The sequence below is a fragment of the Medicago sativa genome, chromosome 3 (genome assembly GCF_051527215.1).
Source record: "Medicago sativa cultivar Bolivia chromosome 3, Bolivia_mono, whole genome shotgun sequence".
NCBI lineage: Eukaryota > Viridiplantae > Streptophyta > Magnoliopsida > Fabales > Fabaceae > Medicago > Medicago sativa.
Window position 1 is genome coordinate 86,957,183 of NC_140751.1, and position 25,627 is coordinate 86,982,809.

General features: G+C 35.1%; 3 protein-coding genes across 5 annotated transcripts; 1 reads left to right on the forward strand and 2 right to left on the reverse strand.

The window, feature by feature from the left end:
* Window positions 1-3,838: 3,838 nt before the first annotated feature.
* On the reverse strand, window positions 3,839-9,241 carry LOC146941402 (uncharacterized). The gene is made up of 5 exons (XM_085755165.1): window positions 8,930-9,241; window positions 8,158-8,458; window positions 4,999-5,157; window positions 4,581-4,876; window positions 3,839-4,262 (listed from the first exon to the last, which is right to left on the reverse strand). The coding sequence occupies exons 1-5, from the start codon at window positions 9,125-9,127 to the stop codon at window positions 4,059-4,061; spliced, it is 1,158 nt and encodes a 385-aa protein (XP_085611291.1). The 5' UTR covers window positions 9,128-9,241; the 3' UTR covers window positions 3,839-4,058.
* Window positions 9,242-12,025: 2,784 nt separating this feature from the next.
* Window positions 12,026-16,081, reverse strand: LOC146941403 (uncharacterized). Of its 2 annotated transcripts, XM_085755167.1 has the most exons (5): window positions 15,498-16,081; window positions 14,194-14,352; window positions 13,781-14,076; window positions 13,018-13,126; window positions 12,026-12,351 (listed from the first exon to the last, which is right to left on the reverse strand). In XM_085755167.1, exons 1-5 carry the CDS (start codon window positions 16,000-16,002, stop codon window positions 12,347-12,349), a joined length of 1,074 nt encoding a protein of 357 aa, XP_085611293.1. In that variant the 5' UTR covers window positions 16,003-16,081; the 3' UTR covers window positions 12,026-12,346. The 2 variants fall into 2 exon arrangements, with proteins under 2 accessions (XP_085611293.1, XP_085611292.1); XM_085755166.1 differs by lacking the exon at window positions 12,026-12,351 and having other exon boundaries at window positions 12,721-13,126.
* A 1,990-nt stretch (window positions 16,082-18,071) lies between these two features.
* YSL3 (YELLOW STRIPE like 3) lies at window positions 18,072-22,146 on the forward strand. 2 transcript variants are annotated; one of them, XM_085755169.1, is made up of 8 exons: window positions 18,072-18,196; window positions 18,503-18,886; window positions 19,412-19,584; window positions 19,861-19,958; window positions 20,055-20,189; window positions 20,291-20,480; window positions 20,565-20,679; window positions 20,801-22,146. In XM_085755169.1, the coding sequence occupies exons 2-8, from the start codon at window positions 18,523-18,525 to the stop codon at window positions 21,730-21,732; spliced, it is 2,007 nt and encodes a 668-aa protein (XP_085611295.1). In that variant the 5' UTR covers window positions 18,072-18,196; window positions 18,503-18,522; the 3' UTR covers window positions 21,733-22,146. The 2 variants fall into 2 exon arrangements, with proteins under 2 accessions (XP_085611295.1, XP_085611294.1); XM_085755168.1 differs by lacking the exon at window positions 18,072-18,196 and having other exon boundaries at window positions 18,392-18,886.
* Window positions 22,147-25,627: the final 3,481 nt, after the last annotated feature.

A 25,627-nucleotide genomic window follows, 5' to 3' on the forward strand; every position in this document is an offset into this window, starting at 1 on the left:
AAAAAAGTGAGAATTTAACGTAAAGGATCAAAGGTCTAAATTTGAAATACAAGGTCCAAAATTAAGTTTTTAATTAATACACAAGGGGTTTAAAGTGAAGCCTAAAATAAGCATAAGGTCAATACAAAATTTAATTATTTTTTATTCAAATACAATTTTTTTATAATAAAATTTAAGGTGTGAGGATGGTAAATCCAAAATTTAACCTTGACACAAGTTGATTTTTACTTTTTAATATTATTTTTTTAAATAGCTTAATGGATAAAAACTGACATCTTTTCAATTGAATAAGTAGGAAATTCAGAATGAGAAGTGCTAGCAACACTCTCTTTTTAACGCTCTCTTTTAAACACTCTCTCTAACACTCACTCTTTTATTGGATAAAATTAATGTGGATCTCATACTTTGGAAATGGATTCCACATAAAGTGGTGGAGTCCACATTGATTTCAACCAATACTAAAGTGTGTATTAGAGTGAATGTTAAAAAGAGAGTGTTGCGAGCATTCTTTATTCAGAATTCAAACTTTTTTTTTGAAGCATTCTTTCTTCAGAATTCAAACTTTAACAACTTGTATATTACTATAAGTTTATCACGCATTGTCCCTAATTGATTTACGCTCGGCTCACATCAATTTTACTTTTTAATATTAAATAAACAGTTTCACGTAATAAACTTTTGGCATGTCTATTCTAAATTCGTTAATACACACACACACACAATGGCTTGTGAGTGTCACTTGGCCAACTAAAAATGAAAAATAATCTAAGCTCGAACATGAAAAAGAAAGTATACCCAAATGACTTTTTTTTAAATGAAGTTGGAATAATTTAATTCACTAAATGTCCACATGGAAATTAACTCTTTTAAAATACAAAACATTATTATCGTTTTGTTTATGACAAAGTCAAGGAGATACAACATGGATTGCAATGGGAAGAATTTTGCTCGAAAAAATAGAGGAAAGTCTTCTTTCCTTTCGCGATGGTGAAGTGATAAGCTTATGAGTTCATTATCCTTAGATCAGGACAACTTAAAAGGTATGTTAAGCTATTATGATAGTAACATTCTCGGATACATGTAGATATTCCGAATCAAGGAGATACAACATGGATTGCAATGGGAAGAATTTTGCTCGAAAAAATAGAGGAAAGTCTTCTTTCCTTTCGCGATGGTGAAGTGATAAGCTTATGAGTTCATTATCCTTAGATCAGGACAACTTAAAAGGTATGTTAAGCTATTATGATAGTAACATTCTCGGATACATGTAGATATTCCGAATATCGTTCATTCTTTTTGTAGAAAAGTTGCTGGTCAGCGATGATTTGCCATTAATTACCGAGAGAAAAAAATGATGATTTTATTAATAGCATAAGTATTCATCAACTCGTGAATCATAAAAACCATATTCTGATTTTCTTATTCAACAAAAACATGAAGAATTAAATATAGTGCTACTTTTCATACCATACCCGACGACAAATGGAAAATTCTTGTTAAAAAAGAAGAAAATAAGACGGAGTCAAAGAGAATAATAAGTAAAGAACAACGAAGATATAATCTATCATTCTCCTTTGTTTTTGAAGGTTGCACTAGCAACTCTCTGATTTTGAACTCTTCAATTCAAACATTTTCTCAACTTTCAACCGCTAGCGCTCTCATTTTGAAGAGAAAAATAGGATGATAGTCAATGTTTTTTTTTTTTTGAAAAAAAAAACATTGACTATAGGAGTAATAGTAGAATTCATTAGCTATATTAAACAAATTCTATTTTTCTCTTACTCATAAATCCATTTACTTATATAATAAAAATACATAAAAGGATTTGCACCAAAAAAAAGTGTAAGAGGATCAACTCATTAAAATTAAGCAGTAATGTGAACTTCAATTTGTTTTCATGAAGTTATAAATTTATATCTTATTACCACTATTTTACACTCAAATACATACATATAAAGGATCAAAATCTTCAAGAGATATTTATTTAAATAAAAAACTCCAGCTATTAATGAGACACCACTTGTGTACGGATTTGGATTCTCTCTATTGAAAATTTTCTCAAGTTTTCTCCATTGAAATCTCAACCATCAAATATGAGAGAGAAAATGGGTGTTAAATTATAAAAAAAGTGGTTAGTGGGTTTTAATGGTGGAGATTAAAAATGGAGAAAACTTGAGAAAATTTTCAATGGAGAGGATCCAAATCCACTTGTGTACCATTGTGATACCAATGTTATATAACATTTGCCAATGAAGGCGTGCCACGTAAGAAGATCTAGAGAGAAAATAGAAAAGTTATGCATGTGAAGTGCTACGTGGCACACTTTCATTGACCAATGTTATATAACATTGATATCCCAATGGTACACAAGTGACGTCCCTATTAATGTATGAGTCATGTTAACTAGTGCCCCTGACACTAGTTAAACAACTAAAAATGGAAAGAAAAAATAAAGTCAAAAGCAATACTTTTCGATTTTTAAAAAGTAAAATACACAATTTTTGAGAAAACATTTCCTTTTATAATTACTTAACTAATGCACGGGGGCACCCGTTAATATTTTCATGTATATTCTAGTGGAACACAATCATTTCCTTGCGCCGTGTGATAATAGGGACAATTCCATGTTAAGATAGGGTTTAGGATAGAGTCAGCATCATAAGCTTTATAACCTTAAAAATTAACACCTACGATAAAATAATTGTGGTCACAAGAAGATCAAAAATTTCCCATACACTAGATTTCAATGTTTTTTTATGTTGACAACTAGTAGTATACTAATGTTTGTTAAAGAATAGTACAGATGTCACGCCACTTTCAGTACCATATTATTTTTCATTCATTTGTGTTCAACCATCTGCAAAGGCATATTATCTCCACAAGAATTCGAGATTTTCGATAACAATAGCGACAGAATAGCCAATACCAATTCATAACCTTAAAGTCTGACCCGATAAACATTAATCTTACATCTTGGTTATGCTCAACCATACATGCAAATGTGTCATTCTTTGTATATTTTATAAAGCATTTTTTTAGTCCGATGTTAAAAGTTGTTAAGTAATGATGTAAAAACTCGATGATATATGCTTCCTGAATGGTGGTCCTGCTGCATTCACCGTAAAAATATGCTTTGATGGTGGAAAGTTTCAAATTTGTGGTCCTTAAGACCTTAATCATAATGAATGAATGCGGATGGGAAGAGCTAGTGACTTTCAAATGTTGAAGTTAATCATCACTACCATATGCTGGTGGACCAGAAAGACAACAAATACACATGTATGAATTACTAACCCACGTTGCATAAAGTATAACCATGCTGAACCCACTCCAAAGCCAGTTATTTCCCTAAGTTCTCAATCGTTGATGGATGTTGACAACTTTATAACTGCACCATCTTAGTGAATCATAGGTTGGTTGGCAATTCTGTGTTAGATCCAATTATACCACTCATGATTTAAATCATGCATAATACAGCAATGCATTATAAACTTTTGGTCATGTTAGTATCAATATTATCAAAGTTAAGTTTTCTTCGGAAATTTCAGATTTTTAGCATATGTTTCTTTCACAATTACTATATATACCCTTGACTTTGAGTCCGCTTAACTGTCAAGGCCTAGGCAAGAACCGTTGTAGCCTTCCGGACAGGCGAAAAACACAATTCTGTACGGATTCATCCATCCATCCAGAGGTTTAAACAATTGTGAAAAATTGTGCTTTCTAACCATCTGGAACGGTACTTCAGTACTAGGTGGACTTTTATAATAGGTGGGGAGACAGAAGCAGCTCTCATATATTATCCCATCATTTACACATATTAGGATGTATTATAAAATGACATAGAAAATTGATGCATAATCATAAATAAAGTCTAGTATACATGGTATGTTATGTGATACAAGATGATTGATGCATGAAATTCTGAGCTAAAGGCAACTCTGGCACTCATATAAATAGTGTATAATAATACAAGTTTGGGAACTAGAATAACCAAGGAAGTAATTGCGGTTGCAATCTGGGCTATGCTAAACGACACATTCTAAAGAAACTCAATTTTAATCCTGAGCATCTACTTGGATGTGAGAAACCCCCATAATCTTAGATAATTCCCTGATTGCAGCTTCAACCTGAGAATCACCTGACTCGCCATGAAACGACGTTCTTGATGTCATTCTACTGTATTCATTTGCAGCAACCGATGTCTTCCGCGAAGTAGAAAGGGCCTTCTCCAAATCTGCCTGCGACAAAGGTCTAGGTTCCTGAAATGTGAAAAATCAATAAAATAGCTCAGTAATTTTCATCTCCACCGCTCATGATATGAAAAAACAACTAAATGACTATCCACGTCATCACAAATTGATCTTTCACATTAATTGCTCTCATTAACATGAGATGCTTTAATCAGACAAATATAACTTTGGGTGCATACTAGTATCAAATAAAACAAACATACTCAATTAATTTGTTCTGTTCTAGTTAACAGAAATTGAATATTGTAAACAGCATATTTTCACTTCTGGGAAAATTCAAAAAACATGGCAGAGAATAAAGTAGAAGAAAATGAAAAATATACTAACACAGGACTGTTCCCCTTTCTTCTCATTATGCAGTATTTCTCTAATAGGAAAATATGCGGCCTTCTTGCAAAGATCAAATAGATCTGAACCAGTGTAACCCTTGCATAAACCAGCTATATAACTGAAATCTATGTTATCTTCAACCTTCTCGCCCTTTAAGATAACCTTCAATATATCAGCCCTCTCTTTCCGGTCTGGATATCCAATTTCAAAGGCTTGAGGAAGTCGCCGAAGTATTGCTTCATCAAGTTCTGAAGGGCGATTAGTTGCTGCAAGTACCATAACCCGAGCACTCTCTACACAACAACAAAAAAATAACATAAAGCAACAGTCTGAAACTAAATATGTCAAAACTGTCACTTGTTTTGAAAATTTACGCAGCAAATGAAAATTTAACGACAACTACTTAAAAACTTACGATCGGTGGCGAATCCATCCCATAGAGCCATGAACTCAGTTTTCATGTTTAACACAGCCTCATGATCTGATGAACGACGCTGACCCAAAAAACTGTCTACTTCATCGATGAATATAATGGATGGCTGAAGTTTATGAGCCAAGCTAAATACGGCAGCCACTGCAGAACAGACAAATATTAGTGATAGACCTAAACAAAGAACACGCAGAAAAAAGCAACAGAAAATAATTTGATCACATACAAAATAAAAAATTATACACAAACTTATATTGTATAATCAGTCGGGATTTGATAAATGAAACATAGTTAGGTATGCCAGGTTGCCCTTATTAACTGCTATAATAAGCACTTGGCCTATATGCAGCCGAACAGCTTCAAGCCTTCAAAGAAATAACCACACATTTGCTAATCTACTGTTGTTATAGAACCAATACAGGAGTGGCCATCACTAAGCATATATACACTCCTCAAGAAGGATCTTGCAACGATGAAAAACTCAACCAGAAAAAAACAATAAGGGAGACCTTTTACTCTTTCTAAACTGGAATTGCTTGCTATATTTTAACCTTATTTCAAAAACCAGTTCCAATAATAACTTCTTTCAGAAATAGTGCATTCGGAATGAATTTACATTTAACGCTAGAAATTTTGTCAAATGGCCTTAAATAGATGGATGGAAGAAGCGGAATTCCCTTCTATTTCAATTTTCAAATGATGTTGTTTTGCTATAAGCTCATTTTCCCAATGTAAGGTTGTTATCCATCTGAAAACAACAGATCACCATTAGATGAACAGATGGCCTTATCCATCAAGCAGACTGAGAGTTTGATTTAAAGAATGACTTCACTTCAAAGTTCAGTTTAAAAGAACACCAGCACTCGATAAGGGTGTTCAAATAGTTTAAAAAACTGAACCATTTTATATAGTTTTGAACTGAACCACTTTTTTAAAACTGAACTAAGCCACTAGAACCAACCCTAATATGACGTCCATTTTATTAGCCAATAAAAATAGGAACCCTAGATCCCTGACCACAATAGCCAATCACAAAAGGGGGAGAGAGAGAGAGAGAGAGAGACTCAACAACATAAATTACATGCACAGAAAACAAAACTATTGGAAATACAATTAGGAATTGGAAGCTAAACAAACAAGTTCAATGATCAGTCACATCGTATACCTACATATTATTTCACAAGACAAAGCAAGGCAACCTGGTGTTATTAAAATCCCACCAGGTGACAAATGCTTTTCTGCATAGTCGATTTGAGATCTTTGTACTTTACTCTTAGTCCTACATCATTTGTTAAGAATACTAGCTATTTTTTTTATATCTGTGGTTGTGTGCCTGAATGTCACATGTAACATTGTGGTTAACCCTAGTGTGGTCAAGCATAGATGAAGTAGCATGTGATGGCAGAGATTTTTTGGGTCACGGGTATTGCGGTCAACTCACCGGCAGTTAGTGGACGGGTGCCTTCTTACAATCTTGATTCACGATCGTGATCGTGAAAAAGGTTAACAGGATTTCTTAGCTCTCTCTCTCTCTCTCATCTTTGGGTTTTTGCCTGTGCGAGCTGTTCGCACATCTCTCTCTGATCTTTTTTCATGCATCTCTCTCCCCCAGGCTACAACAGAATCTCACAAGAAATATTGGGTTTCAATGAAGAACAACAAATGGAGCCTGGATGTGGGTTTTTATATGTTGGGTCTGTTTCTCTCGGCCTAATGGCTAATGAGCCAAACCCAAATTGACCACAGTTACAATATTAAAGAAAAAGATCAAACGGAAAGTTCTACTATAACCTTTGCTTAGGACATACACAGCAGATCAAGCCCAAGCAAATGGAATATGAAGAATATTTGCAGCCATATTCCTACAGTAACGTACATCATAATCAAGACAAAAATGTTTATATCTTCCAGCTTTTAGAGCTATGAGGGCTAGGTTGATTTTGAGGTGGGCGGTAATGTAAAAAAAAAAAAAAAGGTGTTTTTATGATGTCATTCTCTTAATGTTAGGTTCGTTAGTTAATTAAAGAGGTTTACAAGCATAAATAGGACACAGGGGGAGAGGGATATCATTGAGTGAATAGAGCAATGAGTTTGTTGCAGAACGGAAAGCCTGAGGAGTGTTTGCCCTTTTAAGGTAATCAATAAACCAATCTCAAGGCAAATTAGCTTGTCGTACATTCAAAAATAAAGATTAAACTTGTACTATAATTTCTACAACAAGAACCAAGCCTTATCACAGTATGTGGGGTCGGCTACATGAATCAAACGACGCCATAATGTTCTATCATATATAATATTTCTATCTAACTCATTAATCCCTAGATCAATCTTAATAAGTTTCTCTTAAGTTTTTATTGGTCTTCCTTTGTCTCTAGGGATGTGATTATCCTCCATCTGATCTACTCTTCTTACTATATAATCTACAACTCTTCTCTCTACAAGCTCAAACAACCTAAGCCTAGTTTCCACCCTCTTTTTTACGGTGAGTGCTACCCCAACTCTCCTACTATGAGTACCACTTAAGCACAGTATTCTTATCTCTGCTATGCTTGATTTATTTTCGTGTTGGTTCTTTACATCCCAACACTCTGTCCCATACAAAATATATTGTGCCTTTACCACTGGGCTAAATGGTATTTGATTTGTACTATAATTTCTGTTGAACAAAAATTCCCTTCTCAGCAAAAGAAACTATGTTGGTCGTTGGAACAGCTCTAATCATATATTATCAAATGTAGACATAATTAACCTTACAACTGCAAGTGATACCACTCGTAACAGTGAGTGAAACAAGATTGCAACACACATTCAACTAATATAGCAACAGAGAAGTTATACAGTGTGATTACAATAGTTGGCATGCCAAGCTTTTATACACTCGCATAGAAAGCATCGACAATTTTATGGATCTTTGCATGTAGACATGCCTTTTATGAAAAATATAAGTGTTCTAATTACTGAACTAAGAAAATAAAAACATCCATATGTATTAGCAAAAATTTAATTCATGATCAAAATATTTTTTTTGGTGGTGGCCAGGGTTTGAGCCCCGGACCTTGCATATATTATGCATTGTCCCTACCAACTGAGCTAAGCTCAAAAGGACAATTAAAATATGCTACAATATGAATGCAACACACTTACCAAGCTTTTGGGCATCCCCAAACCATTTGCTCATCAGGTTTGATATCCTCACATTAATGAAAACTGCTCCAGACTCCTTGGCAATAGCTTTTGCGAGCATGGTTTTCCCAGTGCCAGGAGGTCCATACAACAGAACCCCCTTTTGTGGTCCAAGAAGTTTGCCATGCGAAAACAAGTCTGGTCGTTGCAGGGGTAGAATAACAAGCTCAAACAAAGTTTGTTTAATTGTGTCAAGACCCCCAATAGAGTCAAATTCTACATCGATGTGGTCAGGATTTATAACATCACAGGCTATTACATCCTGTATACAGTAAAGAGCGCAAATTAAATCACTTAAATAAAAGGAAAAGTAATATTGGAGATAAGTTAGCATAGAATGGTTTTATGCAAAAACTCCAGGTCCCGCATATGATAGTTTTATGCTTGGTATAGCCTTTGAAAACTAATACGGAACATGGCCCTATATATAAGCTAGAAAAAGGAACCCCTCACGCGCACAAAGATTGGGCAAAAATGTTTTTTTTTTTATTACAATTTTATTCATTTATTTCTTCAACCTTGTGTTGCTCTATGCAACTATATGTAGTAACACATTTCAGCCCGAAATTAGTGCTGCAGTTTTCATCCGTTTGACAATTTTCAGCCCGAAACCAACCTATGCTCTCATCCCTAATAAATTATGCTAGTCTTAGGCAGGACAACACAGAATTATCACCAACAATTGAAAATTGGTTCAAAAATTAAAATGAAAAAAGTATTAAAAAATGGGTACCTCATAGGAATTGGTTTGAATAAGAGGACGACCAAGACGTTTAGCAATCTCTTTCTTCTGTTCAAGAGCCTTCTTCGATGATTCACGGTTCGGGTCGAGATAACGGAGACCCGTGACCAATACCCAGTAACTTAGCGCCGCCCTAGCCGCGTATAACAACAGGTCTTGTAAAACCTTCGTATCTGAAAAACCTCCCATGTCCTTTGAACGAACGAACGAAAGAACAATCGAAATTTGAAGTTAAAGTTGGTTTTTCTTGTTAAGTATCCAACCACCGAATTTGTGGTCTGCGAAAATCGAGGGATGTTTCTTGAAAAGTTAAGAATCTAATATTCAATCAATACTTGCGGATGACGATAGATTTCGTCCTTTCGCGTAAGTTTCTGAGGTGGGCTGCTCCATCAAAATATATTGGACAGGGCTTTTATTTTCGTACAAAAGCAAGGGATCGGGTGAGGATAGTAAAAAACAAACCATCTAAACCTGCTAAAAAATTGTGAGTAAAAAAATTCTCAAGAATATGACTTCTATCAAAGGATGAACTGTCCGCGACAACCTAAGTTTAAATTTTGGATGAAACAATTTTTTGTCATGTTTTACTTATCTTTCGATCCAACTTTAAATGGATTGTACATTAAACCGATGTATGCACAGGTTCAAGGCACAAGATCAAGTCTGCAACCAAATGACTTCTCAAGGGACTAGCATTATTTTTTGTATTATCACATGGTCAATAGCATTATGTATTCTAATACATAATGTTTTTTTTTACAAAAATACTCCTAAAGAATGTTATGAAACACTACAAATTTTCTTATTGTTAACTTCTTGAAAACTTTTTTTTCCTAAAGAACTTCTTGCAACCATTAGTTGACCCTACACCAACAATATAGGTCTTTTATGCAAATTTCACATATATTAAAAAAAAATTGACAGTGCAATTAATGTGTTTATTTTATTTAAAGATATTAAATACTAAATTGTTCTCTATATGTGATGTGTTCAATGTTAACTTTTCATATTTTAAGTAAATTAATTAGGGTTATATTTTTTTTTTTAAAAAAATACATCTAAAAATTTGAATGAGAGTTTACAAGTTATTTTTTTATGGTGGTCGGGGGTTTGAACCCCGACCTTGCATATATTATGCATTGTCCCTACCAACTGAGCTAAACTCACGAGGACAGAGTTGACAAGTTATAATTAAGGAGGTACAGTAAGTATGTTAGAGTTTTAACTTTTAATTTCTTAGAACGACAAACATTGTCTAAGAAATTAAAATTAAAAGTTTTTTTTCCCTCAAAAAAAACTTTTAATTTCTCAGACAATTTTTGTCGTTCTATTCCATATCACATGTGGTTGTTCAACTATATGATAGTATTATTTATTTTTTTGACAAAAACTATATGATATTGTTCAACTAAAAAAAAAATTATATGATATTCGCAGTATATTGAGGATTTGAACACATAGTTCCTCTTCATTTTTTTAATAAAACGGGATATGGCTTACAGAAAAAACCTGAAACCTCTCAAAAAAACAGTAAAAGTGACATCCGCCAACAAAACACTTTCAAAATTAGAGTCAAACTCAACCCATATTTGGTGAGACCGTATACAACCTGATTGACTTCCCTATAAACATGGGTTAAAGCGATGATTCCTAATTCACCGTAAATGTTACGAATATTCTCTATATGAGTCATACGAGTATAATTCATCGTAAATGTTACGAATATTCTCTACAAGAGTCATATGAGTATGGGTATTAATGAATACCTCATGCATCAATTTAATCACAATCTCCGAGTTTGCGACTTTGCGTACACTTTGATATTCTTAAAACCTCTGCTCTAAACAATCTTCAATTAGTGTAAAATCCCCCAAAGTTCAACTTTTAGAACAGAACATGGAGTAATTTTTGCAGCAAAACCATATATAAAGCTTATATCATCATCTCGAAGGATGTCGTCACACGATGCCAAGTTCTCTGCTCTCGTGACCACTCCATATGTGTTTAATGCTACAAACCCTCTTTTAAGAAACTCCTATATGCTTATAGGGTCCAAATCATTTTGCCTATCTTGCAAAACCTTATCATGATTCAAAGTAGTTTCAATACTAGAGAAAACTCTTCAAACTTTGTGAACTAGTTTTGAATTATCCACTATCTCGGACCGAAACACAACTTCATTACGCCTCCACCAAATATTATCTAGAACCCACACAAAATAACTCAAACCACGCTGAACATCACAACAACCTTCGTGTAGGATGTTAACCATCAACCAATCTTACCAATCCGAGATATCAAAGAAATGAGTCGTGATATGAGGGTTCAACAACTTCAAAAATTCTTTCACCACTCTATAATCACGAAATGCATGCATATGGTCCTCAACACCGTTTTGACATAATGGACACATATCAATATTAGCCATTTTCCTCCAACAACGCTTCTCATTAGTTAGGAGAGAGGCATGACTAAGTTTCCATAACAAACATTGAATTCTATAAGGACTCGTCTACTTCCAAATAAGATTGATAATACGATGCACTTATGAACATTATTCTTCTCAAGAGATTCATAAGCACGGAAGAAAAGGAGAAGGAACCATCGTTATTCATCCTCCAAGCTAAGCAATTATCACCACTTGATGGACAAGGAGGCAACAAATTACTGATCATTTATGTTACATGATGAGGCAGCCAATTCTTTATATCCCGAAGTCTCCTATTCCCTACAGCATCAACATAATTGGCAAATGATCTATTAGCTTCGTGCATAGGCACTTGGCTCTCTCTCCATATAAGATATGAAGATCATGAGGGGATCCATCTATCATTCCAAAGTCTCCAGGTTGTAAACTTTAAGAACTCGTCCCAAGTTGAGCATATACCTCGCCAAAAATTGCTCCCTTCTTTATCTTTATCGACTTTCGGAATCACGTCAACACCACATTTGTATTTTTTACGCAAAACCTTGGGTCCGCATCATATATAGGATATATTAACAGTGTGCATCTTCCTCAAGCCTAAGCGACCATGCCTTTTATCTCTACAAACAATGTCCCAATACTTGTTTACGACTTCTTACTTTTCAGTACCAAATGGTATAATTTCAAATACACTAAAGCGTAAAAAGTGATTGAAAATACAACTTTTTAAACAAACAAATTGTATGGATTTGGATGACCTATTTTTGTTTCAATTGAAAAACAAAATGGTTGGATCATACATATATACATCAATTAAATGATTTTTTTAATCTGTGTGAAATATTTAAGTTATCAAAAGATATGAATTTGGAGAGATTAACCATGCCGCATCCACTCCAATACCAGTTATTCCCCCCCAGGTCTCAACCATTGATGGATGTTGGCAACTTGATAACTGCATTGCCTTGGTGAATATTAGCTTAATCTGTTAAAGTTGTTAGGCATTTCAGTGTTAGATCCCCAATTAAACCACTTATTTTGCACCAAATTATATAATACAGCAATGTAGATGAACTTTTGGTTGTATTAGCATCACCAGGACCAAAAATAAGTGTTCTTTAGAGTTGATTCCAGATTATACTATGTTTTCCTCTATCACAAATCTTTAACAGAACAGAGCAGAATGCGTGATTCAGCTCTATAAATGACGGGTGTCCACTTAACAACCGAGGCCCGGTGGAAATTTATATTATTCAGTTTTATGTCATTTGACTGCATCATATATATATATATATGCATTACCCCAACAGTAATCAGAAGAAATAAAGTATGGCATGTATGGAACTAGAAGAGCTACAAGAAGAATTGATGCATCAAATATACTAAACAAAATGCAACAGCCAACCTTGGCACTTTTGTAAACAACATATATAAATAAATATAATAAATAATAAATGTTCTAAAACTAGTAAAACTAACAAAGTAATCGCTGTTGCAATCCGGACTAAGCTAAACGAAAGTATAAAAATGCTCTAGAAAAATTCAAATGCTTAAGAATCCTGGGAATCTTGTTGGAGGTTAAGCATATAAGAAACCATAAGCTTAGAGAATTCATTGATTGCAGCTTGACCCTGATAATCAACTGACTCACCAGAAAACGTTCGTCTTGATGATGACACGCCGTACTCGCTTGCAACAGCCGTCGTCCGTGAAGTTGAAAGGGCATTCTCTAAATCAAACTGCGACAAAGGTCTAGGTTCCTGAAACATAAAAATAAAATAACACGGCTCAGTAATTTCGATCACCAAAGGCACGCCAGTTAACAAGAGTACAAGACTATATGAAACTGTATCCCGTCAAGTCTCGCCACACATCCAGCACAACATTCTGCTCGCGTGGCTTTCCCTTCATGATTTTGTAGCCCCTCACATGCTTTTCCCTAATTTTGAAGTGAAGGGAAAGGCTATTTGAAGTGCAAGATTTCACTTTTAAACAATTCGGGAAACAAGCAAATGCAGAACTGAAGGGAAAGGCATGTGAGCTCTCCAATTTTACCAGTTTTTTTTTATAAAAAAAAAATAAAAATGATAATATCCACTATGGCAAACATAGCAAGCTTCCATGTCATTAAAATTTGCCGTATCAGCTCAAAATTAGGGAAAAACACGTGAGGGGCTACAAAATCATAAAGGGGCTAAACTTGGGGGGCCAAAATCGCACAAATCTAAAACTTAGGGGGGCAAAAGTGCAATTAAGCCTTTAGTTTTCTCTTCTAGACAACAGAAACTGAAACAGATGTAGAAATGCAGTCCAGTCAAGTCAGCCAACAGCTGTGCACAGCATATTATTCACTATTGTGAAAATTTTAAATTATAGCAGAGAAGAAAGTCAAAGATAATGACACATATACTAACTTGAGATTGTTTCCCTTTCTTCTCGTCATCCAGCAGTTCTCTAATAGGAAAATATGCAGCCTTCTTGCAAAGATCAAATAGATCTGAACCTGTGTAACCCTTGCATAAACCAGCTATATAATTGAAGTCTATGTTATCTTCAACCCTCTCGCCCTTTAAGATAACCTTCAATATCTCAACCCTCTCTTTCTGGTCTGGAATTCCAACTTCAAAGGCTTGAGGAAAACGCCGAAGTATCGCTTCATCAAGTTCTGAAGGGCGATTAGTTGCTGCAAGTACCATAACTCGAGCATTCTCTACACGGAAACCAAAAGAAAAAATATTTAAAGTAGTAGACGTTGCTAGGAAAATCCTCATATTTTGAAAATTTATGCCATGGATGAAAATTAAGTGTCAACTACTTTAGAACTTACGGTCGGTGCTGAACCCATCCCATAGAGCCATGAACTCAGTTTTCATATTTAGCGAAGCCTCGTGTTCTGATGAACGACGTTGACCCAAAAAACTGTCTACTTCATCAATGAATATGATAGCAGGCTGAAGCTTATAAGCCAAGCTAAATATGGCAGACACTGCATAAGAAAAACATAATATTAACGATAGGCCAAAACCACGTTCAAAATGAATAACATTGATCGCATGAAAGATTAGATACAATTATATTAGGGTTTGATAAATGAAGCATAGTTATGTATGCCAGGATGCCCTCGTTAAATATTCTAATGAAGAATTTGACCTATGTGCGCACAAACAGCTTCTAGCCTTCAACCAAATAACCACACATTTTGCTAATCAACAATAATTAGAGAACCAACAAGGGCAGCCATCGCTATACAGATACACTCCTGAACGAGGAACATACAGGGACAAAAAAACTCAAACAGCATAAACATAAACAGAAACCCTTTTACTAATTCCAAAACTGGAGTTGTTTATAATATTTTAGCCTCATCCTAGAAACCAGTTCCAATATCAGTCTTAGCAGCTAAAAAGTTTTTCAAATGCCCATAAATCGATCGAGGGAGGGATATTCATATGTTATAAACTTGTTTCCCAATATAAAGGTCACTATCATTATCAGAACAACACATTGCCATTAGATAAACAGATGGCCTTATCTATCAAACAGAATGAATCTATTGTAAGCAATATAAATTGCATGCGCGTCAAACAAACCTGCAGGGAGTTCAGTCGGAAACTGAAAGCAAAAAACAGCAACCTCAATGATAAAAAAGGCAACCTACGAAATTCCACTGTGGTGGGATCTAGGAAAGGTTCTGAACCATTACGGATCTATTGTAGGCAGACTTCTATAAGTTATATTACATTTACAAGAGGCTTATTCCACGACGTGCACCTGTGAGGCCGTGACCATTAGACACACAGCAACATATTGGCTACATATTCTCTCACAAGATATTGAATTTAAATAGATTGTCTAGAGAACATTCATCAACAGCAGTTTGTCTTGTCGTTCAAAAAGGTAGCCGGTTTTATAGCAGAAAAGGTTAATATTGGCCAGGGCCATAGATACATCAAAGCAAAAATACAGAAGATTCTGATAAATACAGAATATACCAAAATCATTGTGAGTCCTTTAATCAATTTGCAAGATTTTGGGGGTAACTTATAAATATTAATGATGCACATTCACTGGAATTCAAACACTCAAAAGATTGCACATAAGAATCATCATTCAGAAATAGCGCAGACTTACCAAGCTTAGTTGCATCGCCGAACCACATACTCATGAGATTGGACATCCTAACATTAATGAAAGCCGCTCCACACTCCTTAGCAATAGCTTTAGCAAGCATGGTTTTGCCAGTACCAGGTGGTCCATACAACAAGACACCCTTTTGAGGACCCAATAGTTTTCCATGGGCAAACAATTCTGATCGTTTTAAAGGAAGAATAACAAGCTCAAACAAAGCTTCTTTAATAGCTTCCAATCCTCCGATACTGTCGAACTCAACATCGATGTGGTCAGGATTTATAACATCACCAGCTATTACATCTTCGTATTGGTTTGTTTTAATGAGGGGACGACCAAGACGATTTGCAATTGCTTTCTTGTGTTCAAGAGCTTTCTTGGATGATTGACGGTTCGGGTCAAGATATGAATAACCGGTGTACAATATTAAGCAACTGAATGCCGCGCTCGCCGCTAATAAAATCAAATCAGTTACAAACTTCGATTCTGATTCTGGTGAATTCGACATTCTTTCTTTGTTTTATTTATTTTCAATTCTCTCTGCCGCAGAACCGTTCTCTTCTACCGAGAAGAAAACGAATCTCCATGCTTGGAGGAGGAGTTAGTGTTAGTTTGATGATGATGACGATAGAGTTTCGTTGGGCTTTGCTACTTGATCAAAATAGTTGGGCCTCAATAAAGCTTCTACCTATACCCCATTCTTTTCTATCACACCCCACCCAATTAACTAACTTGTGTAATTAAACATGTTAGACAAACCCAGGAAAAAAAACTCATTAAAATCTCATGTTAAAACAGACGGATGTTAGCTTAGAGGGGTAACAAGTGTTTTTAAAACTAGAGTGTGTGTTATTTAGTTAAAACTTAGAGGAGGTGAGTACGATTAACTCTAAAAAATATATTTGTTGAAGGCCAAATGAAATCACAAAATAGAATTTAAATTATACAAAATATATAGTTTGTATTATGATTACTTTTGATTAGTGTTTAATATTTCGAGATATAAAATTAAAATGATTCACTTACAAATAATTTTAAACTATAAAAGAGTCATCAATGTATTTAAACAATATAATATTAACTTGATTTATTTACAATTATATTTTAAATTATCAAAGAGTCGTCAAAGTATTTTAAATAATATAACTAAATTATCAAGCATGTGTTTCAGAACTCACAAAACTGAGAAGACACAGTAGGCAAAAAGCTACATAAGCTAGCTTCTCAAAACCACGGTGAGATGGCTTTGAATGTGCACGGTCACTCACCGCCGAACAAACAAGCACTAAGCTCGTTCAAGTTATTTAAAAAATAAATGTTTGAGCTCAAATGATTAATGAGCTCCACCAAAGAACAACTTGTTCTGAAGGAGTGAGTTCAAATTTTAGGTGAAACAAATTTTTTATCAGACTATACATACCTTATGACCGAATTTCATATACTAGGGTTCATCAGCATGAAAGTTAACAAAAAAAATTATATATATAATTTAAATATTATATAAAATTAACTTGATTTATTCATAATATATTGGGTTAGCCTATCATTGGAGTAACGAGTACTTGAAGCGAAACGAGACAAGAAAGCCGCGAAGAAATATCGGCCAAAGCTGAAAGCAACGGCCACAACAGGACATATTAGCAAACTGGGAAAGGAAATTAGATTAAAGTTCATAACATCTATTTTTGTTACAAAAAAGTTACTGCTATTGTTTTTTTCTTTCCTCAGAAAGCAATTAGTATTGTTTTTTTTCTCAAATTAATAAGAACAAGTTGTAGATTATATACATGAAAATCCATATTCATTTTTGGCTGAAATAAATGTTATATGTGCAATTTTGTGTGAATGGTGTCTCTTGTTGTTGCTTGACTATTACGCACGTCCAATCTTGTCTTGGATATGAAAGGAGTGATTGAAAATCGAACGGTGGTTAGCTGTGGAGAATCCAATAGAAAAAATGGTGTAGGGCCCACCACACAACCTGGTCCCGCCGCATCCTATTATAATTCTTTGGTTACTGGTGGAGTGGTTGACCTTTCATCTTCCCATGTTTATGCCACACGCTACTCACCAACATAGTAAAAACTTACACACAATAACAAGCCAACAGTTCTAAATAAACCATTTTCAAATGTTATTATTGTTAGTTTATTTCGTCGGCTAGAGATTAATCGTTAGCTAGACTCTTTATCACTTCATTCTTTAACTCTTTTGATCTCCACTATAATAAGTCGTTGTGAGTAGACCCTTTGTTTTTTTTTCAAGGGTGACCCTTGTTTTTTTATTCCAACCACCTTAAAATCCCTGTGTATGAGTCAATGGTAGACTATTTTGATTTCACAATTATTTTCAGCCCAACAAATATGCCCATGATCTTAAGCTTATCTGGAAAGTAGGTTTTTTACCACTAAAACAAAGTTGTAGTACAATAAACATGAAAATTTAAGGAAACTTCTTTTTATTGTAGTACTACGTTGTACTACATGCAAGCTATGGTGAGAGGAGGGAGTGGACTTTATTTTGTCTTCCTCTAGCCATGCCAAATATAAATTCATGTGCTCAGGGTCTACAACTTCTAAATTAGACCATGTTATTGTTACCTTAATCTTTTCACACCCAGTTGAGAATTCTACATTGCATTTCATTATTTCAAGCCCTTGTCCCAAACATTCAACGTTCTACTGTCAAAACAATAATTGAAGGTAAGATATGTGTTCATTTGTGGATCGTATATTCTGATTTTACATTACATGTCACAAATTTTCTAATACTTTGAAGAATCAGATTCTAATAAAAGCTTATGTCAGAATAATACTAATTCTGACACAACCGCACACCTATCTTTCAGATTTGCTTTAATGATTATTTATTACCTCTCTTCCATCTCAATGGTTTTTAAACACATGGTCAAAGAGTTTTAGTTTAAGCCATCAACATTGAATATTAATTCTTTTTCCCATTTCTCTTAAACTTTTTTTGTCTAACATCGATGATTGGTTCAATCACAGTGGAGGAATCTGTGAATCCAATGGATCCTAGAAGCAATGAAGAAGAAAGAGAGATTGAGAATCATCATCACATTGAAGAGGGTCAAGTGGCTTTGGATGAAGAGTTGAATAGAATAGCACCATGGAGGAAACAAATAACAGTTAGAGGACTAATAGCTAGTCTTATAATTGGAATAATTTATAGTGTGATTGTGATGAAACTCAATCTCACTACTGGATTAGTCCCTAATCTCAATGTTTCTGCTGCTCTACTTGGTTTCGTGTTTATTCGAAGTTGGACTAAGATTCTTTCAAAAGCTAATATTGTTTCAGCTCCATTCACTAGACAAGAGAATACCATCATTCAAACTTGTGCAGTAGCTTGCTATAGCATCGCTGTAGGAGGTTAGTGACTGCATTTCTCTTGCTCTATGATTCTATTCTAATCATTTTACCTTGTATTGGGTCCTGTTTGGAAAAACAAATTAATCTAGTGCTTTTGTATAAGTTATTTCTATAACAAACGATCAAATAAAGTCAAACTGTTTTCATATAAGCTATAAGCTATTTTCATAAGTTATCTTGTGGAGAGTTTATAGAAGTAAGCTGAAAGCAGCTTACAGACATTGAATTGGACCCTTTTTGGATAAATAGATTAATTAAATGCTTATGTATAAGCCATTTCTATAGCAAGAGATAAAATAAAGTCAAATTGGTTTCATGTAAGTTGTAAATTGTTTTCATTAACTATCCCAGAGAGTGAGCTTATGGAAATAAGCTGAAGTGCTTATGTAAGCTCTCCCAAACAGCCTCACAAGTGCTTATGCCGATAAATAAGCTCAATTAATCCAATCCAAATAGATATTTGGTGTAACATAAAGTTTGTGTGTGTTTGTGATTTGTTGAAGTGAACTTGTGTGATAATTGTAGGTGGTTTTGGATCTTACTTATTGGGGTTGAATAGGAGGACTTATGAGCAAGCAGGGATTGATACACCAGGGAATACTCCTGGTAGTACCAAGGAGCCTGCAATTGGTTGGATGACAGCATTTCTATTTGTGACCAGTTTTGTTGGACTTTTAGCTTTGGTCCCCATTAGAAAGGTAGTAATATTTCATTTTAGTATTGTATTGAATGAATTTCATGATTTCGCACTAGATTCATCAAATGCAATTGCTTATTCAAATGTTGCTAAAGAATTGGTGTATAAGGTGTCAGTTTAGTCTTAAGAGTTTAATCTTGTTATCTCAAGGGAAGAAGTTTAAATCCTTTTAGCATGGTTGTAGAATGATTCTTAGTATCACTTTAAATAATAAAAAATTTCCCTTCCCCAATTTGACTTGAATGGTGTTGATGATGAAATTTGTGTTGTTTAACAGATCATGATAATAGACTACAAATTAACTTATCCCAGTGGAACTGCTACTGCTGTTCTTATTAATGGATTCCATACTCCTAAAGGAGATGTGATGGCCAAGTATGTACTTCCTTTGCCTTTTCTTTTTAACTTTTTTTGGAGTGTTTAATTTAATGAATTTTTTAGGAGCTCAAACTAGTTCAACTTCTTTCCCAGGAAGCAGGTTCATGGATTCGTGAAATTCTTCTCGGCAAGTTTTGTTTGGGCATTCTTTCAGTGGTTCTTCACCGGTGGAGATAATTGTGGATTTGTTCAATTTCCTACTTTTGGATTGCAAGCATGGAAAAACTCGTGTGTATTCCTTTGTTTTTTGTTCTACAACTAGTTGTAAAAGTTGTCGACTATGGAACAATTATCCAATTGTTACTGATTAAAGCACTTTAATTTCGCAGATTTTACTTCGATTTCAGTATGACTTATGTTGGAGCAGGAATGATTTGTTCTCATCTTGTTAATTTATCATTACTTCTTGGTGCTGTGGTTTCTTGGGGCATCATGTGGCCTTTAATCAAGGGACTAAAAGGAGAATGGTTCCCTGCTAGTATACCAGAAAGTAGCATGAGGAGTCTCAATGGTTATAAGGTCCTTCAGTTTTAGCTAAACTTAGACCTTATCGAATCTATAGTATTTGCTTTTAGATCTTATCAAATTGTATCCTTGCTACAGGTTTTTATTTCCATTGCCTTGATTCTTGGTGATGGGCTTTACAATTTTATCAAAGTTCTCTATTTCACTGCCACAAATATCCATGCCAACATGAAAAAGAAGGATCTTAATACATGTAAGTAAATGATCACTTATAATTTTTCCTGTCCTTGAGGATTTCATTCAGATTCTAAACATACTGTTCACATTGAGTCTCATATTTGCCTGTAAAATCTAATATTTCTTTGTCACTGCAGTCTCCAGTAACCAGAAACCGTTGCCTCTTGATGATCTCAGACGAAACGAAATGTTTGCAAGAGAAAACATTCCTATATGGTTGGCATGTACAGGGTACATTTTGTTTTCCATCGTCTCAATCGTTGTAATCCCATTGATGTTCCCTCAGGTGAAGTGGTATTTTGTCCTTTTTGCGTATATTTTTGCACCCTCGCTCGGCTTCTGCAATGCTTATGGTGCTGGATTAACCGATATGAACATGGCCTATAACTACGGGAAAGTAGCTCTCTTTGTGCTTGCCGCCTTAGCTGGAAAAAGTGATGGTGTAGTTGCTGGACTTGTAGGGTGTGGTTTGATTAAATCTATTGTTTCAATTTCGTCTGATTTGATGCATGATTTGAAGACTGGCCATCTCACTCTGACTTCGCCACGTTCGATGCTTGTAAGCCAAGCAATTGGAACAGCAATAGGATGTGTTGTTGCTCCTATCACATTCTTCCTTTTTTACAAGGCTTTTGATGTTGGAAATCCAGATGGTATTTACAAGGCTCCATATGCTATTATATATAGAAACATGGCAATTTTGGGTGTGGAAGGCTTTTCTGCTCTTCCAGATCATTGCTTGCAATTGTGTTGTGGATTTTTTGCATTTGCTATAGTAGCTAATTTGGTAAGAGATCTTGGCCCCAAAAAAATTGGGAGATGGGTTCCACTTCCAATGGCTATGGCTGTGCCTTTTTTAGTTGGTGGCTACTTTGCCATTGATATGTGTGTAGGCAGTTTGATTGTGTTTGCATGGCATATGCTGAACAAAAAGGAAGCTGGTTTGATGATTCCTGCAGTTGCTTCTGGTTTGATTTGTGGAGATGGATTGTGGATTCTTCCTTCATCCATTCTCGCTTTGTTAAAGGTTCGTCCCCCAATATGTATGAGCTTCTTCCCATCTAGGTAGAATGTTCGGATTTGGATTTGGTGCAATAACTGCGTCCCAAGGTTATCTATTTCAACCGTTCAATCTCAAATTAATTGCCGGGATAATTTTAAACTGCTTTTGTTATTGCGCAATCAAGAGCATCCAATCTGAGATCATTCGGTAGAGATAGATATCTATGTGTAACTGCATCTTTTGTTTACTGCAGCAAGTTCAAAGTTCACATTCAGTAATATTACTTATAGAGATTAGAGGAATTAGATGTAGTTAGATTACTCTACCTAAGGTATTTATGGTTATAATGCCATAGGATAGGAGGCTTGCTTATAGTTATTATATACATACATAAAATGTGCAAGCTTTGTAGTCCAGATTAATATGTAAATCCAGCTTATATTATACAAGAAGAATGTGTACAAAAATTTATAGCAAAAATACTGTGACAAATTTTGACATATTTGAATAGGATGACCAATTTGAGCACAAGACATATCCCTTTAAGTGAATTTACTTTAGATCATAGATTAGATCGAATCTGCCCTTTCGGTTTAACAGCAATTCACTTATTACTATCGTAACATACACTAACTCGCATATTAACTTAATTAACTATCATGAGCAAAACTCCTTGATGCGTCTGCAAAATCACTCAGATGTGGGTAATTCAACGTGATATGTACCATCAACGTAGTTGCTATATACAAGCTTGCAAGTAGCGTCCCATTTACCTGCCTATAATGTAACTGACATCTAAGGTATTCCGATGTGCTTGGAGGAATGTCTTAGCTTAACTAATCTACCCTGCAATAAAATACTTCACAGTTCACACTGCCTAGTCCCACAATGCATAACCAGTAACTTTTATTAATCATAGCATTTTATGCCTAGATGTTTAATTACAATCTAGTAGTTTCATTACTCTCCAGAAATCTCTACCTAAATGCATAATCCACAGTACTGTCTCATCAACCTATTCTAACATTCTACGTAGATGATTAACTTTTAACCTAGTAATTCAAATTGAACATTGATAAGTGCCATACTTTTACACATATTTTATTGGTACTTATCGACTTGTTTTACAAGTAATCTAAAGGAAAATTCATAAAATTATTGTAAATATCAGTAAACTAGCTTTTGAAAGCCAATATAGATGCTTTGACCTAATTCCATACATTTTGTAGGGTTATTTTCATAACTCATAAAGATACATGGATTGGATAAATCAAAGATTATGAGTTCAAGGCAGTTCACTAAGCAAGTTGGAAGCGAGTTAAGTCGAAAAGATTGAAGTTTCAGGGCAAAACAAATCGCTAAGCGAGGAGTAGCAAGTACAAAGCGAGTGAAAACAAAAAGATCAAAAAATTCATGAGAGCTGATTCGCTAAGTGAATATCAATTCGTTAGAGATTCACGGCAACGTTTGACCAGAAGGATGAGTTGGCATTTCCCTCCAGTTGAAGAAACGTCAATTCACTTAGAGAATTCCCACTTTTCTAAAATCTATAAATAAGGGGCCTGAGGTTCATTTTCAGCATTCAATTCATTTTACTTTGGAACAAAACTCTATGAGAGAAGGAGAGGGTGAGGAAAAAACCAGAGAGAGAGAGGAAGGTGGTGAATGTCAAAGTCGTCTTTAATATCAAATCCCTTTTCATCTCATTATGTATTGTAGGGTTATCATTTGGGATTAAGTGCAATTACTATGATTCTGATGTAGAAACCTGATCTGGTTGATTATATATAATTTTTGTTTCATTACTTTTGATGAGTTTATTTCTGTACTTAATTTTTTCTGATGTTAAACTCTAAAATTGATTGTTTGATTTAGAAAATGTTGGACATAGATTTTTTAATTTTATCTAAGGTACATGTAATAGATTCATTTTTAGATGCTAGTTGTGAGACATCGGGTTAGGTTTACAATCACAACCCACTATAGGAACTTGATGTTAACATATTGATTAACTGAGCGAGGTATCAGAAATTAATAGATATGATATGTCTCACGTTATCGTTTGGTATGGTGAACAATTGGTGAAGGTATAATTGAGACATTACGATATATTCGGTCAAGCAGATGCTTTAGAAGAATAGTTAATGAAATATAATCCCAAGGATACTATCTTTCTAATACTGTTTCTCTATTTAATGATTGGGTAATTTCTTGTACAATCAACCTCTTTCTATACTCAAAACTATAAGTTATTGGAAGGTTTTAGCATCACATGAATCTACACGGATACGATGACTCTAAATACTTATTTTTTATCTACAAATCTACAACCATTGAACATCACTACTAATTATTTCTTCTCTTAATCTCTATGTTTTGACCGCATAGTCATAACTGGTACGAATGTCCACACATCCATCTTCTTATCTCTAATCTTATGAGGGCTTAAGGTTTCTTAATCATACAATTATCATTTAACATTCCTAAAGACATTAATGATGTTTTGCTCCTATAGCCTTTCTCTTATCCTTTGTAAGATAATGAAAATGGTCCTCTTTCTCATTACTGAATCAGATGTACATATACAAGTGTAGGTCAACTATCTAATTATGTTAGAGCATAATTACAGGGAAATCATATCAAAACTAATTATGGCAAATATTCTATTCTATCACACCCCCGCAGTCGAAGCGGGAGGTTCACGGACGCTTAGACTGGTCCGAAAGTCATCAAAAAGAATACGAGGGAGTCCTTTGGTGAAGATGTCTGCAATCTGATGTCTGAAGGGAACATGAAGTACGCGTGCCTGACCACGAGCTACTTTTTCCCGAACAAAATGAATGTCCATCTCAATATGTTTGGTACGCTGATGCTGCACAGGATTACCAGATAGATAAATGGCACTAACATTGTCACAATATACCAGAGTGGCATGAGGAATGGGAAAATGGAGCTCAAGAAGAAGGTTGCGGATCCAACATGATTCAGAGACAACATTCGCAACACCTCTATATTCAGCTTCAGCACTAGAACGGGAGAGAGTAGGTTGCCTTTTGGAAGACCAAGAGATAAGATTGTCACCGAGAAAAACACAGTACCCGGATGTGGAACGTCTAGTGTCAGGACATCCACCCCAATCAGCGTCAGTGTAGGAGATCAGCTTAGTAATGGGGGATGGTGATAAATGTAAACCAAGGTGTATGGTACCTTGTACATAACGAAGAATGCGCTTAAGAGCAATCATGTGTTCCGTGCTGGGTGCATGCATGTGAAGACAAATTTGTTGAACTGCATAGGAGATATCAGGTCTAGTAAATGTGAGGTACTGTAAGGCTCCTGCAAGACTGCGATATAAAGAAGGATCCTCATACGGTGTGCCAGAGGAGGTACTGAGTTTTTGCTTGGTGTCGACAGGTGTGGCAGACGGTTTGCAAGATGTCATGCCAGCACGCTCGATGATCTCAGAAGCATAGGTACTTTGACTAAGAAAAAGGCCACCAGGATGACGAGAAACAGCAATCCCCAAAAAATAACTCAGGGGTCCCAGGTCCTTCATCGCGAATTCAGATGCTAAAAGTGACATAATTGTTTTGCGAAGAGCATGAGTAGAGGTGACAAGTATGATGTCATCCACATAAAGAAGAATGTAGGCCATGTCAGACTGTTGTCGATATATGAAGAGAGAGTGGTCTGATGTGCTATGTTGGAAACCAATGGTGAATACATAGTCAGCAAAGCGTTGGTACCATGCTCTGGGCGCTTGCTTGAGACCATAAAGTGACTTCTTCAAACGACACACATAATCTGGATGATGAAAATCACGGAAACCCAATGGCTGATGCATGTAAACAGTTTCGTTAAGATCACCATGCAAAAAGGCATTCTGGACATCCAGTTGATGAATGGGCCAAGATTTGGAAAGAGCAATGGTGAGCACTGTTCTGATGGTAGCAGGTTTAAC

Excerpts from the sequence above, each read along its gene's own strand:
- YSL3 (XM_085755168.1), top strand. The coding sequence starts at position 18,484 with ATGATTGGTTCAATCACAGTGGAGGAATCTGTGAATCCAATGGATCCT. Across the intron at positions 18,887-19,411 it reads CTATAGCATCGCTGTAGGAG|GTGGTTTTGGATCTTACTTA; the intron begins GTTAGTGACTGC and ends TGATAATTGTAG. Across the intron at positions 20,190-20,290 it reads TTGCAAGCATGGAAAAACTC|ATTTTACTTCGATTTCAGTA; the intron begins GTGTGTATTCCT and ends TTAATTTCGCAG.
- LOC146941403 (XM_085755166.1), bottom strand. The coding sequence starts at position 16,002 with ATGTCGAATTCACCAGAATCAGAATCGAAGTTTGTAACTGATTTGATT. Across the intron at positions 14,353-15,497 it reads CGGCGATGCAACTAAGCTTG|TGTCTGCCATATTTAGCTTG; the intron begins GTAAGTCTGCGC and ends TTTCTTATGCAG. Across the intron at positions 13,127-13,780 it reads AGAAAGGGAAACAATCTCAA|GAACCTAGACCTTTGTCGCA; the intron begins GTTAGTATATGT and ends TTTATGTTTCAG.
- LOC146941402 (XM_085755165.1), bottom strand. The coding sequence starts at position 9,127 with ATGGGAGGTTTTTCAGATACGAAGGTTTTACAAGACCTGTTGTTATAC. Across the intron at positions 8,459-8,929 it reads TTCAAACCAATTCCTATGAG|GATGTAATAGCCTGTGATGT; the intron begins GTACCCATTTTT and ends TACTGTATACAG. Across the intron at positions 4,877-4,998 it reads GGATGGATTCGCCACCGATC|AGAGTGCTCGGGTTATGGTA; the intron begins GTAAGTTTTTAA and ends GTTGTTGTGTAG.